The sequence below is a fragment of the Peromyscus maniculatus genome, chromosome 15 (assembly GCF_049852395.1).
Source record: "Peromyscus maniculatus bairdii isolate BWxNUB_F1_BW_parent chromosome 15, HU_Pman_BW_mat_3.1, whole genome shotgun sequence".
Classification (NCBI taxonomy): Eukaryota; Metazoa; Chordata; class Mammalia; order Rodentia; family Cricetidae; genus Peromyscus; species Peromyscus maniculatus.
Genome location: NC_134866.1, coordinates 1,228,420 through 1,247,062, shown reverse-complemented (window position 1 = coordinate 1,247,062; position 18,643 = coordinate 1,228,420). Strand labels below are relative to the sequence as shown.

The window sequence follows — 18,643 nt, the reverse complement described above, 5'->3', positions numbered from 1 at the left end:
ATAGTCAGTAATAAGCCTGAGCTAATGGTCAAGTAGTTGTAATTAGTATAAGCTTCTGGGTGATTATTTTATAAGTGGGCTGTGGGACTGTGGGGGCTTGGCGGGACCGGAGAAATCTTCCGACTACAACCTGTCTTGTGGCATGTCCTCTTTTGCGTTTCCCACGTCCTCGAGTTCTCTAGCTTCCCAGAGAGTCCCCAAATCTTCATATATTAGAGGGGCAACATCACCCCTGAATCTGGAATGTAAGTTAAGCATTGTGATCACATTGTTAAATACTATGGCACAGTTAATACTGTTAAGCCTTTGTTGTAAATGTCCCTTTTAATGTTTTTTGTTTGTTTTCCTTTAAATAAGTTGGGGACTGGAGTGGTTTGATTTCCTGATTGGCAGCTGTCAGGCCCTTCCCTGGTGATCCAGCTGCTTGAGCACAGGACGATCAGCCCATCAGCCAGCTGGCTAGCCCTCATCCTGGTGACCAGCTGCTCCTGAATATACCAGACCTTTAGGGAAACCACAACTGCTTGCTGGCAAAGCCCAACTCCACTCCTGGAGGTTGTTTTGCCACTATTTCAAAACAGCTAGCACCAGAATCTTTTTTTTTTTTTTTTTACAATCACAAGTCTCCATGACCCCTAGATGATCCTGAGGTATTTCCAACTAGGCTAGAGGACAGTAGAAGACTGAGTGGCACAAACATGGTTCTTCCTGATGACCTAGACCTTTGCCTCTGGCTTCTAAAGCCTGGAACTGGAAGCCCCTAGGTCAGCCATCCAGTTCCTGGGTGTTGGGCACCCAGTGGTCCTTCCCTGGACTACACTGATCATTGCACAGGTAGAGCAAAAGAACCTTGACCAACGGAAACACTTCCCTGGGGGCTCCCAAGTCCTCACCTCTTCCCTGGGGATCCCCACTCCTCCCTCAGGAGCTTCTACATCCCTGTGGACTCCTTTCCAGTCAGCTGCTGTTATTAGTGGCGTACTGCTGCATTATAACCCCGAGTTAAATATGAAGTACATCCTTCACTGGGTCAGTAATCGTAAATGCCTTCCAACAGGTCGGAAGATGCTGCTGGTGTAAGGACGAGGAGGGAGGACCCTGCATCTGCAGGTGAGGGTACAGCTCTGTGCCACACAGACTGAGGCCACTCGGACGGTCTCCTCACTGCTCCTTCGCTTGGCCACTTCTCTGGTCACCCCACAGGTGAGGAGCTGAGGACAACCTGACCCACACGTAGCAGGGCAGCCGCTCCAGAAGCAAAGCTGCTCCTGCTCACGTCTGCTACGTGGACATTCACTTCCAGTTCTCACCATGAAAGGAACAAACAACTCATTGTCCACGATCGTATCGTCTTTTATTCATAAGAAGGGACACCATTCACAGAGCAGTGACCTCCCACCAAAACACCTAACATGGAGATGTCCCACAGGTGTCAGAACCAGGACACGGCCCACACTAGTGACGGTGCTGCTTGAATTGCAGGCCACAGTAGCCACATGTCCCCGTTTTTGTTTCTTTATCCTGAAAAAACGCAAAAGGAAACATCTCATACTTTTATATTTTACTTCAAATCCCAATTAGACAGCACACTGAAAGTCAGGTTGAACCTGAAATATGGTGTCAACCAGAAATGCCTGTGAAAACACAAGGCAAAGACTGAACGTGGAGCTGTGGCTGTTATCTGGGTCCACCCCACGCATGGTAGGGATACCTGGAGCTAGGCAGGTGGCTGGGAGGGAAGGTGAGCACCAAGAAACAGCAAGCTGCTTAGCTCCATACCAGATTTATGTACACCTTGGGGTGGCCCAGGGCACCACCTCCTCCATCGCAGGATATGACTCGATGGTCCACCTCATTCACGGGCTGCTCAGCTATCAAATCAATGGCAAAGCTCTCATTCACCTAGAATGAGGAGAAAGAAACAGACAAACAACATCTTCATAATTTCATACAAGTTACATGTCCAGCATCCATCCAAATCCACAAACTTGTCACTCAAAATGAGCACTAAGATCCTTCAAAACACAGGTCAATTGAACACAGGTAGGCACATACCATGTACCCCTGTAATGGAATATAACCCCAAACTTTCAGACTTGGAACAGGGCAAATTCCCCCCTGTCCCTTCCTTGGATTAGTAATTGCTGAGACTTGGGCTCATTCAGTGTCACCTGCTCTGTCTCTTATCTTTCTCCTCACACATCCACATTTCTCCCAAACCCAACACACAGTATATGTGGCCACATGGCCTGGACCTCTACACACTGTCATGTGCATTTCCTAAGAATGTGATCTCAGGTAACAATAACGTATCATCTGTCCCCACATGGTATATGGGTGTAACAGTATAACAGGCTTGTCCGGAATACAAAAGCCCTATCCCATACACTGTTTCCAGAGACCAGCTTCACTGTTTCCCCAGGCCCAGGAGGGTATGAGACTATGGTGGCTCTTTGCTGTAGACTATGTCCCTAGGAGTCTCCACACCCATTTTCTCCATGTAACTAGAGTTTTCTTAACATTTGATTCTCACAGTCACTCACTACTGGGGTCATGTGCCCTTCTGGAGCTCCATGTCTGTCAATACCAGAAGCCCCCTAACCTTGTTTGTCTGTGTTCATGAGGCAAACATCTCAATGTTTTCCACCTTGCTCTCTATTCATACACAAATCATGTAGTACTGGATCACTGGAGACCTAAGGGCTCAGAGAATCCAACCACAAAACGATCAGCCTGGTGTTATGTTAACACTTGGCTTCTTTATGGACATTGGTCTGACTTAGTCCTACCTTTCTGGGGTCAATTTATGTGGCGAGGAAAGTGGCATGATCACTTAATGATGTTTACGATGTCCATCAATTAATTACCCCTCCCTCTGGTCACTTGTATTTTCTCTCAATCAGATTACTGAGTAGTGACTCACATGATTAGTGTCTGTCTCTCTTACCAGGTTTCCTCGAGCTGGGCCCTGTGCATCTTTTACTTCACTAGTGGATACTTAGCAGGTGGAACACCAGGGTAGAACCAAGTGGCCACTTCTGAACCACGCTGTGCACCTCCTTCTGCCCACTTGAAAAATGCACTGTAGTCAGTGTATTTCCACTGTGCCTGCATGTCCACAGCATGCATTTCCTGGACTTGGTTCCTATGTGCTGGGCACAAGCACACAGAAAGCATGCCTATCCACCATGAAGCCTGCAGCATGCAGAAGCATCACTTATCTGCTCAATACTGAGATGTCCTAGAGCTGTCCCATATGACTTAAAAGACTGAGTCAAGTTGTACATTTTTAAAAACATCACACAGCTAAGCATATCGGTTAAAGGATTTACTGTAATTTTCTAGGTGTGATTCTGTTGTCATGATCACATGCTCTGAAGGTCAGTGTGTTCTAACACTTATGTGTTCTGGCAATTTAGAACAACTAACATAATATTCAATACTTGTTCCCAGACGACCTGGGGATAATGGGACCACATGCTGACTGAAGAGAGCAAAGGCCAGACTACATGCCTGAAAATTACCTCAGCTCACCAATGTGGACAGTGAAAGCCTAGCAAGTAGGAAGAGGAAACCATTATACTATTCCTCCCATTTCACAGCTTTCGTATTTTTCAAAATGACTCAAACATCCTAGCACGGTGCCAACAGGGGCAAAGCCCAGAGACTGGACAGGGCTATGGCTACACCCGACTGCCTCACAGACCACTTTCCTTACCTCAATATGCACCCTGGAGCCCCAAGACCTAGGGTGGTAATACTCCAAAACTGCACCCCGGAGCCCCAAGACCTAGGGTGGTAATACTCCAAAACTGCACCCCGGAGCCCCAACATCTACACATGCACAGGGAGAGAACTCACAATACCTGAGTGCTGCAAATGTTCTGACTGTGTACACATGACCCCCACACACTCCAGGCCCACGAGCAGACCCTGCATCCCTTCTGTGAGCAGGATCCTGTCCTCCTTTCTCCAGCAGTTTTTGAAGCCATGGAGGGTGATCAGCCACCCTTTGAAGGTATTTGGCTATGAGCAGGGAAGGTCTGTGCCACTACTCAGCTAACAGGATGTGCCGCCCAGCATCTCCCATCTTAACCTCAGTAGAGTGGCCTTACAAAAAGCGGCTCACTTCCGGAACCCGAGGCTGCTCAGTCCCTGGACTCCCCGGAGTACAGACAGGGAGCGGCAACCCCATCTCACCAGTGCAGTCAGATCACAGCCCACAGGCCTGGGGTGGGTGAAGCTTGATGTCAAGTCCCAAATCTGGCTCAGAAAGGAGTGCAGGGGAGACACGACAGCCATGAAAACAGGACCTGGCCCCTCGCATCAGATCCCTGAGACCCACACTCACAGGATGTCTAGGAGGGGTTAGGTATCCTTAGAGCATATTATCAATTATAGACTGCCCCTTGGCATAGCCCCTACTCTGAGGTCCAGCTCTGTAAACATTCTGGAAGGCACTGGGAATGGAAGCAAGCTGCAGCAAATAGGCATTAGGCATATTCATCAGCAGTGATTCCACCCCTCTGTGAACACAGTGATGAACACAGTCCCTGTGAACACAATACCCTGTGAAGACAGTCCTCTGTTGAACAGAGTCCTCTGTGACCACAGTCCCCCGTGACAGTCAGGCAGCTCCTTGACACCAGCATCCAGAACAGCCGGGAAAAGCTGTTTGTTCTAGGCCCCCCGTGTGGGTAAAGGCAGCGACCACACAAATGAAGCCCCATGGTGTAAACCCTGGTCTGCAGAGGTGACAGCATGTCACAAAGGCCACACTAACACACTCACAGGAATTCATCACAGTCCTTGCGGGAAGGACAGCTGACGCCTCCACGCTGGTGACTGACAAGCGCCTGCCCTCCTGTCATTTAATCACGGCTCCAGGGCACCCTGACCCCCATGAGGAACATCTGCTTCTCAGGACCTGGTTCAAGGCAGGAATACAAAGAACCTGGGTGGTGAACACCCCAACCACATCCAGATCTGCACTGTGTTCAACCAGGCTCCGCCCTGCTTCTTCCACCCCAGAGGACAAGGGGAGGAAATCACGTCGGGCACAGGAGAAGGCCAACAGGGAGAGCTGCCAAGGACTTGTCACGGTGCCTGAACTGTGCGACACTGAGGTGTGTCCTCTACACAGGGCAAAGCAAAACTTAGGGCCACCCTTTCGTTTTCTTCTCAGTAGCCAGCGGGCGTAGCCTAAGGACACTCAGGTTCAAGTTCATTTGTCTATGATCTGGTTTCCTACAGAAAATATATTCCTTTATTTCAAACTAAGACAGAGTTATTAAAGCTGAAACAGGATGCTACGAAATCCACCAAGATGGATGCACAATTCAAGCAGTGACCCAGTGCTGTGAGATGAGATGTGGGACCAGCCAGTGTGGTGAGATGAGATGCAGGACCACCCAGTGCTGTGAGATGCAGGACCATCCAGTGCTGTGAGATGCGGGACCACCCAGTGCTGTGAGATGCAGGACCATCCAGTGCTGTGAGATGCGGGACCACCCAGTGCTGTGAGATGCGGGACCATCCAGTGCTGTGAGATGCGGGACCAGCCAGTGAGATGAGATGCGGAACACCCAGTGCTGTGAGATGAGATGCGGGACCACCCAGTGCTGTGAGATGTGGGACCACCCAGTGCTGTGAGATGCGGAACCACCCAGTGCTGTGAGATGAGATGCGGGACCACCCAGTGCTGTGAGATGTGGGACCACCCAGTGCTGTGAGATGCGGAACCACCCAGTGCTGTGAGATGAGATGCGGGACCACCCAGTGCTGTGAGATGTGGGACCACCCAGTGCTGTGAGATGCGGAACCACCCAGTGCTGTGAGATGAGATGCGGGACCACCCAGTGCTGTGAGATGCGGGACCACCCAGTGCTGTGAGATGCAAGACCACCCAGTGCAGTGAGATGAGATGCAGGACCACCCAGTGCTGTGAGATGAGATGCAGGACCACCCAGTGCTGTGAGATGCAGGACCACCCAGTGCGGTGAGATGAGATGCAGGACCACCCAGTGCTGTGAGATGCAGGACCACCCAGTGCTGTGAGATGCAGGACCACCCAGTGCTGTGAGATGCAGGACCACCCAGTGCTGTGAGACGTGGGCTTCATGGGCAGGAAGGCTATCAGTGTAAAATAAACTCAAAGCTTGGTTCAATTATCAGTCAGACACTGTATGTACATATGTGTGCAGCTTGCAAATCACAGGCACAACTGGAGTAGTGCCCACAGCAGCCTCTAAGCTGTGTGTATGACACTCAGCCGTGTCCTGGGCTGTTGAATTTGCTGTTGCCTTGGAGAAAAGTTGCCACTACTGGCCCCGGGTGGTGGCTATGAATTTAGAACAAATACCATCCTCTGGTGTTTACGATAGGCCACAGCCTTCCAAATTCAGAAGACTTTAGTCATAGCTCTGAGGAGAGTATGTCCCTTACGGAGGTCTGCTTCTCAGCACAGGCCTGTGCATGGCAGACCCGATCCATCTCCTGGTGCCCTATACTCCGCCCAACTGCTCAGTTTTAAACTGCAAGTGACACCGCCTCTCGAGGGGCTGAGGGTGGCGGCAGCTCAGGGAAGCAGGGTCCCCGGCACTCTCTGTGCTTTCTTTGCCTGAGACCACTGCCTGGCCACCAGCCCCAGAGGTGAAGACCTGAGCTCCTGCAGGGAGAAGCACACTAGCCTGGCAGCCCAGAGCATGACACCAGAGACACCAATAATTCCAAAACGTCCTCAACTGTGGACAAGGCTGCTGTTACTGCACCCACCCCAGGACTCTCCATCCTCAGTGCATGCCTGACAGTCAAGTAACCACTGCTCTGTCTCCTCTTCATTCAGGGGCCCCAGGGTCCCATCTGCTCTAGGTCATCAGGCCTGACTTCTGGCCTCTTTCTTACAGCCTAAGGACAGGTAGCACAGGTGCAGCAGCCTCTCAGGATGAAGGTGCACCACAGACCTAGACCCTGGGTCCTTTGCAGACATCGAACCCCTCAGGTCACGGCCAGCCAGGGTCCTCCTGAACGCTTCCCAGCTTTCTTGCAGAGCTGGCCTAACTGCCCAGCATCCTGTCACCCATGGTCCTCAGATCAAATCCAGATACAGCTCACTTCCTAACCTATGACTGATGAAACTCAGACTAAAGACAGAGGGAAACAGGTCCAAGAATGTTCAGGGGAGAAAAACCACACACTTGTGCAAATCCAGAATGTGCTACATCTGGGAGAGTCCTCTGCAAATGTGGAGCTGAGGAAGTAGTCAGGTTCGAACATGGTTCACCAACTCTGTAAGGCCGGGCACAGACAGCAGGAAAAGTGTATGTGGGACTCGAGCCTTCTGCAGACCCACAGGGCTTACCTGGCACATGTGGGACCTGAGTTCCACCTCAGCAACTCCAAAAGGAAAAAAAAAAAAAAGCTAAAACCAAAATAAGTATTTTAAATTACTCATGAACAGGGAATTTGTGTTTAAAAAAAGAATGCCTAAGCAGATGCTTCCTCATCACCCAGCAAACAAGTGTTTGCCACAGAAATATGTGCCCAGACATGTACAATGCTGAACCAGGACAAGACACCAGGACGACGCGGGTCTGAGTACCATCCATCAGGGCAGGGCAGGACCAGGCCAGCCCCCTGTTGGCACAGTGCTCTGTCCACCCACACTGGCTCTACTGTCTCAGTTTATCTTTAAACTCTTCCCTGTGACCCTCTGCCAGGCCAGCCAGAAACCACAAAGACAATGAAGCTAGGGACCAGGCTCAGAGTCAAGACACGTCTACCCCTCAGCTGCTTGACCCTCAGCCCTGCCACAGGACACTTGCAAAGTGAGGGTAGAGTCCAGCCACACCCTCAGTAACCTCTGTTAATGCCCAGCACACCTGAGAATAAATGCTGCACCTCCAAGGGGACAAACCTACCATCTCCAGATCACACTGCAAAACAAAAGCCACTAAGCCACTGGCCCTGCCCATCCTCTCAACACGCATCAGTGTCCAACTTCCAATGTCACATTTGCACACCTAGCTGGAGAAAATATCCTTCATGACAGTGTACTGAACTGTCCTGTTCTCAACACCATGTGCTTGTTGATGCCAAACACCACACTGGAGGACCAAAGGAATGGGGAGTGTGCAGCAGGTGTGAAACACCACACTGGAGGACTGTACACAGGAACACATGCAAAGGCCACAATAATGGAATGCAATAGCACTCAATAGTAAACAGAGAGATCTGTTCTGCCACACTAGGAGCAGAAGTTGTCTCCCAAGGCAATCCATCTCCTGGACACCCACAATGACAAACAGTCACTATGAAAAATAAGTTACAAATGAGAAAACTGAACTTGAGAACTAGTAGCCTATGCTATTCACCCTGAAGCCTGTGTTAGCATATAAGTTCACTCACTGGCTTCCACCTTCTTAATGAAGACTGATCTCTCTCAATCTCTCTCTCTCTCTCTCTCTCTCTCTCTCTCTCTCTCTCTCTCTCTCTCTCTCTCTCTCTCTCTCTCCTCCTTCCCTAGCAGACATCAAAACCAAACAAGAAGTCAAAAAACACAAAATTCTCTGCCTCGTATTCATTAGACCCAACAGGATACTAGCTGAAACTTGGGAATATGAACTCACAATTAACCAACGCGTCACAAGTGAGTTTGTTACGAATCAGAATTCAAAAACTAGACACTGGGACAATGTGGCCAAGATCAGGGAGGGCGGGGGACTCTGATTTAGGGACAGCTACAGCAGAACAGAAAGAACTGCGCTGAAAGCAGAGGGAGGGGCATGACTGAAGGCACACAGGGAGGACAGTGTGAACCACCATATCAGAAGGAAGAGTCCGGCCGCTTAGGCACGGGAGACAGAGAAACTGACTTAGGCTACATAGGCCGGGCAGACCCAACCCTCTAATCTTTCCCTAGCAGCATAGTCACAAGGGTCTGAACTAAACGACCTTCCCCTGTGTGGGGGACTGAACCTCCTCAAGTTACCCCTATCCTGGGAGAGCATAGCACAATCTATGTGACGAATATTAAAAAATTCTTATCTTTGTAAGTCATCAGAAGAGTAAATTTTAATAGTGTGTCTTCCTTAACGTAAGAGATACTATGCTGGCTGGTTTTATGTCCACTTGACTCAACTGAGAAAATGCCTCCACAGGATTGGCCTGCAGGGAAGTCTGTGGAGGCGTTTTCTTGATGACTGATACGGGAGGGCCCCGCTCGCCATGGGCAGTGCCTCCTCCAGACTGACTGGGGGTCCTGGGTGCCCTGAGGAAACAGGCTGAGCACACCATGCCAGGAATGCCATGCAGCATTCCTCCATGGCCTCTTTCAGGTCCGGCCCTGACTTCCCTCGAGAATGTGACCTGAGGGTTATAAAATGAAATAAGCCCTTCCCTCCCCATGCTTCGTTTGGTCATGATGTTTTGTCAGCAATAAAGCCACTATGACAGGTACCAGACCGAAAACAAGACTATGCTGTGAAAGCCTGAACTACTGTTACAGGATGCTGTGTATTCTGAGAGGGGAGGGAGTTGACACAATTTACATTTAGGACTCCAGGTTTTCTGGGGTGCTTGGGATATGTGAGAACTTCTCTAGCTCTTCCATGTTAAGCTGGCACACACTAAATACCAGTTCCATGAGAAGCCTGGGACCAGCCAATGCCTCTGATTTGAGGATATCTGCATGCACACGAGCCACCTCAAAGATGGGCCCAAGTCTAACCGTGAAATCCACTTGTTTCTTTAGCCCTTACACAGCGCTGGAAGGTATTTGTATGTAATACCATCTCTGTGCCTGTGTTCTCTTTACAACCCACGCCCTAGTCAGGTGCAGCACTCACTGTGGTATATCGGTGCTCAGTACACTTCACTCTATTAGACTCACTCAGCCTGTTTGTGTTTTATGAATTCTTATCTCTTTTGCCAGATCTTCCACTTACCTCTTTCTGACGATCGACAAACCGAATCCTCCTGTAGTCTTTTTCATCATAAACCTGGAGAAAAAAAAAAAGGACCATCTATGATTTCTACAATTGCATTCTGAATGAAGTCACATAATACCGATCACAGATATCACAGAGCAATGTTCCCTGTGGCCTACAGCCATTGATGAGGAGGCAGACCCACCAAGAGGGCAGTGTACTTGTACTGAAGGAGTCCCACGGGGCTGACAGACTGGAGTGCAGACTGGAGACAAGGCCCTGCCTTCACAGAGAGCCAACTCCGATGGGCGACATTTCGGGAGACACTGCTCCTTTCCTTTTTTTATTTTTATTTATTTTTATTTTTTGGTTTGCATATTGAACGTTAGGATTGCTTTAGACTAAAGCAATTGCCTATGACTAAAACTTGGGACTTACTATGACAATATGAACCAAAGAATGCGTGCATACCAGCTCCCAACCGGAAGCCACTAGCTCGAAGTCAGAGCTGGGCTGGGGGCTGCCAACCCCCCACGGTGATCCCGGCAGGGCTGCGCACGCGCGCGAGAGCCTGGCAGAAGCACACCTTGCCAGGCGCGCTGCCACCGTCAGTCTCGGGTTCCGGGCGCGGCGGCCGCGGCCGTTACCTGGCCGGTGTGCGTGACCTTCTCCCCGGTCGGCGACACTCGCACCCCGAAACCCCGCGCAGCCCGAGGCAGAGCCAGCAGCCGGCGGAAGGTCAACGCCGCCGCCATCTTGCCGGCGACCCTTGACCCGGCGCGTCGTACCAAGCGCCGACGCAGGCGCACAGCTGTCGGCGGGGACCGCACTCGCGGGACTTATTTCGTCCTGCGGTGGCGTGGATTCCCTGGGCGGGCAAACAGGTTCTGCTCCAGGCTGGGGCGCGGAGCTGCGGATTAACTGTGCGCGGTGTTCAAAGCTCGCTAGCGCGACCAGGGCAAGGGAGGCGGAAAGTGAAGACGCGCTGTGTGCGCTTTTATGGCAATGGAGAAAATGCAAATTTTCAATATTGTTTACAGGACATGCGCCCAACTTTCCTGGTCGTGCGTGTTGGGGCGGGAAAGGGAGACTTCTGAGCACTTTGGCCACGCAGCACCAACAAAGTTTCCAGTTAGACTGCAAGCGATTTTACCCAGCATGGAAAAGCAGCCTCGAAAAGCTCTGCTGTGTAGAGAGACCTGATGCAAATCGTCCCCTGTGACTCTGGAGCGCGTGTTGGCCTCGCCCCAGCACTTGCCTGAGTCAGAACCCTCCTCAGAACATCACACACTGTCAGGCCGTAGAGTAGGCGACTTTGCTCAGATGTGGACAGGATTGGAGGCAGACCCCAGACTCAGAGCAGGGATGGGTCACTGATTCCGAGAAAGTGCCAGAAGCTGGCATGTGTTGTTTGGGTCTGTCAGCCAGCGTTGGAGGCTGATGGCCTGGCACTTGCCTCTCTGCCTCAGCCATAGCATAAGGGCCAGGTGAGTCTGAAGACAAATGGGAGATGACCAGAGAAGGCAGCGAGACACAAGGACGCACACACCAAAGCCTCGCCAAGTTGAAAATTGCCCCCAGTAAATGTGGGCCTAAATTGCCCAGGCTAGCCTTAAGCTATGTAAGCCAGGCTAACCAGCACTCACTAGCCTCCTGCCTCAGCCTTTGGAGTACTGGGATTTCAGGCTAATTTCATGTCACCGCACCATGTTCTACAGATTTGTCGCTTTCTCACTCTTTGTAAGAGATTTATTTCCTTTTATTTTATGTGCATGAGTGTATGCGCCTGTGTATGGCCACTTCGGTGGGTGCCTGGTACCAGGAAAAGGGCGCAGGAGCTCCTGGAAACAGGGTTGCAGATGGCTTGAGCTGTTGTGTGGGTGCTGGGGACAGAATGATGGTCCTCCACGAGAGCAGCAGGTGCTTGGAAAGGATTCGTCCAGAGGTTTCTCAACTTGTGGGTCTCAACCCCCTTTCGAGGGTCAAGCCGTTTTTTCATGGGGGTTACATATTAAATACCTTGCATGTCCGATACTTACATTACACTTCCTAGCAGTAGCAAAATTACAGTTATGAAGTAGCAACCACAATAATTTTATGGGGAGAGGGTCACCGCTACATGAGGAACTGTACTAAAGGGCTGCAGCATTGGGAAGGCTGAGACCCACTGCACTGAGCCATCGCTCCAGCCCCGATTTGCCTCTTTTTAAAATATGCGTGCGTGCGTGCGTGCGTGCGTGCGTGTGTGTGTGTGTGTGTGTGTGTGTGTGTGTATGTTCACACACATGGGTTCACACGCACATGGGTGCCACAGAGCACATGTGAGAGTTGGAGAAAGTCAGTCTCTTCTTCCACGTGGGTTCTGGGGATTGAACTTAGGCCCTCTGGCTTGGACAGCAAGCGCCTTTGACCCCCCAGCCATGGCTCTGACCTGCGTTGACTTTAAAGTGGTCGAACTCTGGGGTCAAGGCATTCCCATGAGCAGGCGCCGCGATGGGCCGAGTGAACTCTGTGAAGTGAGACTGGGGGCCATGGCGGGGCAGGGCAGCCTTGCTGGCAACCTACTTTGCTATAAACAGTAAGCTGGGTGATTTACCCGAGACAGCAGAGAGTTAGGGGTAGAAGCCCTGGTGTGGGGACTTCCCTGCCAAACCCCGTCCTCACGTCCTGGGGCTTTTCCTAGCTTGGGGGAGGGACTGGACTGACTAGCTAGAGCGGCGTCTGCACTTGCTCTCCTGGCCTTTCCCGCTGGGTGCAGAATGTCACTGAACGGAAACGTAATTTTTGTCTGGATGCTGTTGCTTTTTTCCAGGATGTTCACTGCTGGCCGCTTCTTTCTCAGTCTCGGTCTGCATTTCTGTAATTAGCTTTTGTCTTCTCCTCGTGGACACCGGTCTTCCCAACCCGCAGTGGCTCCAGCATCCGCAGGGGCAGGGCTAGCCTGGGGTTACTCTGGATAAGGAACGGGGAAGACAGGCAGGGCTGTGTCTCCGGAAGCACGCTCCTTGGTCTTCCGCTCCAAGGCGCACGTCATCCCACGTGACCCCGCGCCATCTTTCTTCCTGGCGGTGGCGTCGTCCCCCCCACACACTGCGCAGACGCGGAAGCTTTTGGTAGCCGGCGCCTGAAGCTGCGTAGGGGAAGAGTTCGCCGCGGGTGGCACCCTGTCCCAGGTGTGGGTCCCGCGTCCCGTGGGCGGCAGGCAGAGGCTCGCGGCAGAGCTGAGGGCCGGGAGTGCGGGCGGGGGCCCTGGCCGAGCTGAGCCTCAGGGATCTGCGGCTTCCCGGGAGCGCGCAGGCGGGGCACGTGGGGAGCCGTGCGTGGAAGCCTGACCGTGTGCTCTGACCTCTGACTCCAAGTAACCTTGAAAAGGGAGGGCCTAGGGTTAGACAGACAGGCGTGCAGCGGCCGGTGACCTCGCTCCTCTCCCCCACAGGTCTGGCCTCGGCATGGCCGCCCTGCTTGTGAGAAGCGCGGTGGCTTCGCTCGTGGACCCGCTCCTGCACCTGAGTCGCCTCGCCGCCGTGCAGCCCCGGGCCTTCTCGTCCTTCCTGCTGGGGACCCTTCCAAGCGCCAGACCCTGCGCCGCCGAGGTGCGCTCACTTCTCTGGGGCCGCCCCCTGCCGCAGCTGCAGCCCTCGCAGGGCTTCAAGACCAAGGGTGTCCTCAAGAGACGCTGCAGGGACTGCTACATGGTGAAGAGGCGTGGGCGCTGGTTCGTGCTCTGCAAGACCAACCCCAGGCATAAGCAGAGGCAGATGTAAGGGCCAATGCCCGTGGGAAATCCGTTTCGCCGTATCAAAGAAAAATAAATGTAAGCATTCTGTAATCTAAGATCTGTGACTTAGGGTTTTGTTGGACTCACCTGCTTCCCCACCCCGAGTCGTAGCCCAGTTCCTTCAAATCCAGTCAGTCCAGAGCTACAGATGGGGAAGGATTTACTGTTCCCGCAGCTCTGTGTCGAGCTGGAGGACAGAAGAAACAGGAATGCAAAGCCAGCTTTACCTCTGGAGACAGGGTCTGGCTCTGGAGCACTGGCTGACCTGAAACTGCAGAGAACCTCCTGCCTCTGCTTCCCTGGCATTCATCAGATGCAGCAGAATGCAAGTGCTTTTTAGAAGCCAACTGAGCCAGAAGGCTCCTGTAGGGATCACACCCACCTCAGCTTAAAAGTAACCGGTGCTGTTGGATAACAACTACCCCAACCTTTACTCAAGGAAAACCTTGTTTACATGTAGATGTCTTTCAGATACCAATTAAAAAATGTTTGTCATGACTGTTCTTAAGGAGTAGTAGTGTTCTTTATACCAGCAAATTCATGCTTTCAAAAGGAGGTTAGTCCATTTTCAGCTCAAAGAAAACGACAAAGCACACTGGCTTCCCAAGGGAGCATTAGGACACCAGCTAATTTTTCAAAGTTTGCATTCATGAGCATTAAAAAGCGGTCTGGGGTTTGTGCTCCTCTTGGAATAGGTCTTTGACACTGGCTTTTTGTGGTTTTAAATCTCATTAGTCCAATAAACTTCAGGTTCACCTTGTGTAGTCTGCTTACATTCCAGACTGCTTACATTCCAGACTACAGCATGTTTTGTGGCCCTGTGACTCTGGTGCAGAGTGCTGTGGACCTTCTGGCCCAGGAATGACACCTGGTAGCTACTGGTACCCTGGGTCATTTTCCCAGAGTGTCATGAAATCAGAGGTGTTTTCAGTGGGTGGTTACAGGACCATTGCCTTTTCGTGGGGGTCTTACAATAGCTGTTGGAACTGTATGACATAGGTCTGATACTTGGTGAGCTGGTAGGTGTAGGCAGGGACCCTCCAGACAGGGCTTTGAGAAGAGGGATCCTGGCAATAATGTATTTTTAAGGAGGACAGGAAAACCATGTGCTGTGATCTGTTGCATTCTGAAGGGCATGCGTGAGCATACGTGTGAACATGAAGCCTGGAGGAGAGTCTGGGGACACGGGAGGAACAGCTGGTGGTCGTGAGTGCAACCAGCAACTTAGCAGAGAAAGACCTGGCACAAACAGGACAAACCAAGTTCTCTGGTTCATTATCGACACCAGGTTACATGCTGCGGGTTTACAAGCCTGGACTCTGCAGAAACCCATTAAACACCTGGCCAGCGGAGGGCCGTGGGCTAGGGTGACGGACAGGCCTGGTTGTAAGCCCCTTTTCTCACTGTGGTTAGTTAAGTCTATGAGGCCACTTTAGTTCTGCTTCTTGGACTTAGAAGGCACTCACTAGTAGGTAGTGGGACAGCTAAGATGTGAATCCCAAAGCCACCATCTTTAGCTGTAACAATCTGCTCTGGGTGCCTCAGTTTCCTGACTATAAGATGGAAAATTAAGTTTCAAAGCTATCATGTCATGGCACGCCACAGATACTCGGTGTGTGCCTGTCACTGTATTAGTAATACAGGACATTGGTCGTCCTTTTATTTCCAGAATTCTCCAGTTGAATTTATTTTCAGTAGGAATAAGTAAACTTTTGAATAGCCTCACTCATTCACCCTAACCTCTTGCAACAGGCAGGGCCCAGTGGGGTAGGATTTCTGTTTTATGGGAAGACACCCATGGCCATTTGGAAGAAGTGGGAAATGCCTGGCTCACCTCTTGGGCATTTCTCATGGTTCACAGCTTTGAGTCCTTGGGAACGGCTTTGTAAGGCAGTTTGTCTGATCTTCAGGGCACCAGCTATAGTTCTTTCTTCTAGAGTTGGCACCACACACCAGTGACAGTGACCCTCAGGGACTGTTCACAGTGCAGAAAACTCAGGCTGCCCCACCAGCGTGCAGGGTAAGTGGGGAATGGGGGCAGACATGACTTCTTAGGACCTGGCTTCTGGAATTCCAGCTGCCACCTCCGCTCTGGCAGGCCTGAGGGACCCCCAGTTCCAGTCTCCTCCTTGATTGATTGTGCTGACAGGATAGAGTCAGTAGGTCCTTCCCTGGCCTCCAGGACCAAGTTACACTGACCTCATACCTGAGCAGGAATACTTGCAGGACTAAGTTACAGTGACCTCATACCTGAGCAGGAATACTTGCAGGACTAAGTTACACTGACCTCATACCTGAGCAGGAATACTTGCAGGACTAAGTTACACTGACCTCATACCTGAGCAGGAATACTTGCAGGTCTAAGTTACACTGACCTCATACCTGAGCAGGAATACTTGCAGGACCAAGTTACACTGACCTCATACCTGAGCAGGAATACTTGCAGGTGGCCACTCAAGTCTGCATCCCGAGTGCTGGCAGGAACATGCTACAGAAGTCTGATGGGGGCACACTTCCCTTCCTTCCCTTGGTTGGTTAATTTTTATTTTTGTCGTGATGAAAAATTTAAGTCTTAAAATACTGTACTTTTTCTAAATTTAAAAATTTAAAGCCTTAATTTACTGAGCTGGTTTTCTCAGAAAAGCATTTAATTCTTTGGGTAAAATGTGGTAGAAACATTAGTTACATTAGTTGCTCTCCCTGGAACAGCTTCACAGTGTTCTGATTCGACCTTGTGGGTACTAAGGGCCAAATGAAAACCTGCAAACCAAGACACTGTCTCTAATCCTCTGCCCGCACTGGTGCTGGACACTGACCAGAGCGGCCCTCCCTCTGGCATCTTCATCTTTGGGTTATCGATGGCTGATGCCACCCGAGCCCCCCAGTTAACTCTGATGTTTCACGAGCACAGGTTCCTGATGGTCTAATAAAGAACTGACCAATAGCAAGGCAGGAGAAAGGATAGGCAGGGCTGGCAGGCAGAGAGAATACAGAGAGGGAGAAATCTGGGACTAGAGGATTGGAGAGTGAGGAGCCAGAGGAGGAGGAGGACCCAGGGGCCGGCCACTCAGCTACACAGCCAGCCACACAGTAAGAAACAAAGGTATTTAGGAATAGAAACGGAAAAGCCCAGAGGCAAAAGGTAGTCAGGATAATTTAAAGTTAAGAAAAGCTGGCTAGAAACTAAGCCAAGCTAAGACCAGCATTAAGAATTAATTAAGTAATTAAGAATAAGCCTCCATGTGTGATTTATTTGGGAGCTGGGTAGCAAGGCCCCCAAAAAAGAGCAGTAACAAACAACAGGGCCCCATCACCCAGCTCCCAAATAAATCATACATGGAGGCTTATTATTAATTATGAATGCCCGGCCTTAGCTTGTCTTGTTTCTTACCAGCTTTCCTTAACTTATCCTGTCTACCTTTTGCCTCTGGGCTCTTCCTGTTCCCTTACTTCTGTAAATCTTACTCTTACTGTGTAGTTGGGTGGCTGGCCCCTGGAGTCTTCCTCCTTCCTCTCTCATTCCTTGATCTTTTCCTCCCAGATTTCTCCTCCTATTTGTTCTCTCTGCCTTTCAACCCCGCCTATCCTTTCTCCTGCCTTACTATTGGTCATTCGGTTCTTTCTTAGACCATCAGGTGTCTTAGACAGGCACAGTAACACAGCTTCACAGAGTTAAACAAATGCAACAGAAACAAAAGTAGCACACCTTACAATAATATTCTATAGGATTCTAGTGCCCTGAGAGTTCACCACAGCCTACAAGCCACATGTGGCCCAAGAAAGCTATGAATGAGACCTAATACAAAACGGTAAACTTATAACATTATAAGTTTTTTGTGACTCAATTTCAAATTGTTTCAAATGTGCACTTCTCAATGTTAAACAATACAGACGGATGTGTGTTCTTGGCAGCCCATGGCTGTGGCTTGTATACTCTTTATTTAGTGAGCAGTGCTGCTGCGCCTCCCCCATCAGGGTAGCTGCAGTTTGAAGGACCTCTGGGTGGTCTGGATATTGTATTAGATGAAAACAGGTGAATGATCTTGAAAATGATGGACTGCAGAACCCCAGCCCCTAGACCCAAGAAGAAGAGATAGCGATGTGAAAGAGGCATATCTAGAGGAGGAGAAGTCAAGAGCTGTGGCAGGACAGGACAGAGTATCAGGGTGGAGAGGTGTTCAGTGCTACCCATGCCACCAAGAAGCCCAGCACCTTGCAGGAATGATGGTGGCAGGGCCAAAGAGCGGAGTGAGGAAGACGGGAGGCCGTCTGTAAAGGCTCAGGCTGCATCTCGACTCCTCTGTGTGCGCTGACCACCAGGCCCTGGCTCTCCTGTGAGCTGCGGTTGGGCTGCCCCTGCAGGGTGAGTGAGTCCCTCGGGAGAGATGGTCTGCTCCTCTTCCCAATACTGCCTCAGCCATACTTCCCTCCAACACACACACTGCACACTACAACCACACCACATACCTCAAACTACACACTACACAGAGATGTCAAGGCCTTGTTCCTGATGGCAACTCTCCTAAGTGTGACTTGAAGCCAAACTCCGTCCTCCTGAATCCAGGACAAGCCTCACCTAGACACCCCCCACCTAGGTGTTGAAATCAAGACTCCCTAAGGTACAACTTCACCATGGCTTAAGGTAGAAACCCTCTCTTTGGAATACAACATAAGCTGCATAGATTCGGGAGGTGTGGGGAGAGCCGGTGTATGCAAAGCCCTAAAAATAGATGATTCCACCATTCTGCGGCTGTCCCTTCTTGGACAGGCTCCAAAGTGGCTTGTATTTTCCCCTTTAAAGAGTTTCCAGCTACTGTGGGTTGTTTGTGTGACTGTGTGAGAATTACCCAGACTTCCCAATCTTTACTCTCTTTTTTTTAATAAACCAGCATAAAGTAGAATTTATTTACATAATGCAATGATCCGTGAAGGTTACCAT

The 18,643-nt window shown here is 50.7% G+C and overlaps 2 protein-coding genes across 4 annotated transcripts; one reads left to right on the top strand and one right to left on the bottom strand.

The window, feature by feature from the left end:
- Window positions 1–1,332: 1,332 nt before the first annotated feature.
- Ndufs6 (NADH:ubiquinone oxidoreductase subunit S6) lies at window positions 1,333–10,730 on the bottom strand. 2 transcript variants are annotated; one of them, XM_076551663.1, is made up of 4 exons: window positions 10,574–10,730; window positions 9,945–9,998; window positions 1,780–1,902; window positions 1,333–1,514 (listed from the first exon to the last, which is right to left on the bottom strand). In XM_076551663.1, exons 1-4 carry the CDS (start codon window positions 10,679–10,681, stop codon window positions 1,359–1,361), a joined length of 441 nt encoding a protein of 146 aa, XP_076407778.1. In that variant the 5' UTR covers window positions 10,682–10,730; the 3' UTR covers window positions 1,333–1,358. The 2 variants fall into 2 exon arrangements, with proteins under 2 accessions (XP_076407778.1, XP_006990060.1); XM_006989998.4 differs by having other exon boundaries at window positions 1,333–1,521; window positions 10,574–10,729.
- A 2,228-nt stretch (window positions 10,731–12,958) lies between these two features.
- Mrpl36 (mitochondrial ribosomal protein L36) lies at window positions 12,959–14,212 on the top strand. 2 transcript variants are annotated; one of them, XM_006989999.4, is made up of 2 exons: window positions 12,959–13,101; window positions 13,363–14,212. In XM_006989999.4, the coding sequence occupies exon 2, from the start codon at window positions 13,376–13,378 to the stop codon at window positions 13,688–13,690; it is 315 nt and encodes a 104-aa protein (XP_006990061.1). In that variant the 5' UTR covers window positions 12,959–13,101; window positions 13,363–13,375; the 3' UTR covers window positions 13,691–14,212. The 2 variants fall into 2 exon arrangements, with proteins under 2 accessions (XP_006990061.1, XP_042117278.1); XM_042261344.2 differs by lacking the exon at window positions 12,959–13,101 and adding an exon at window positions 13,139–13,284.
- Window positions 14,213–18,643: the final 4,431 nt, after the last annotated feature.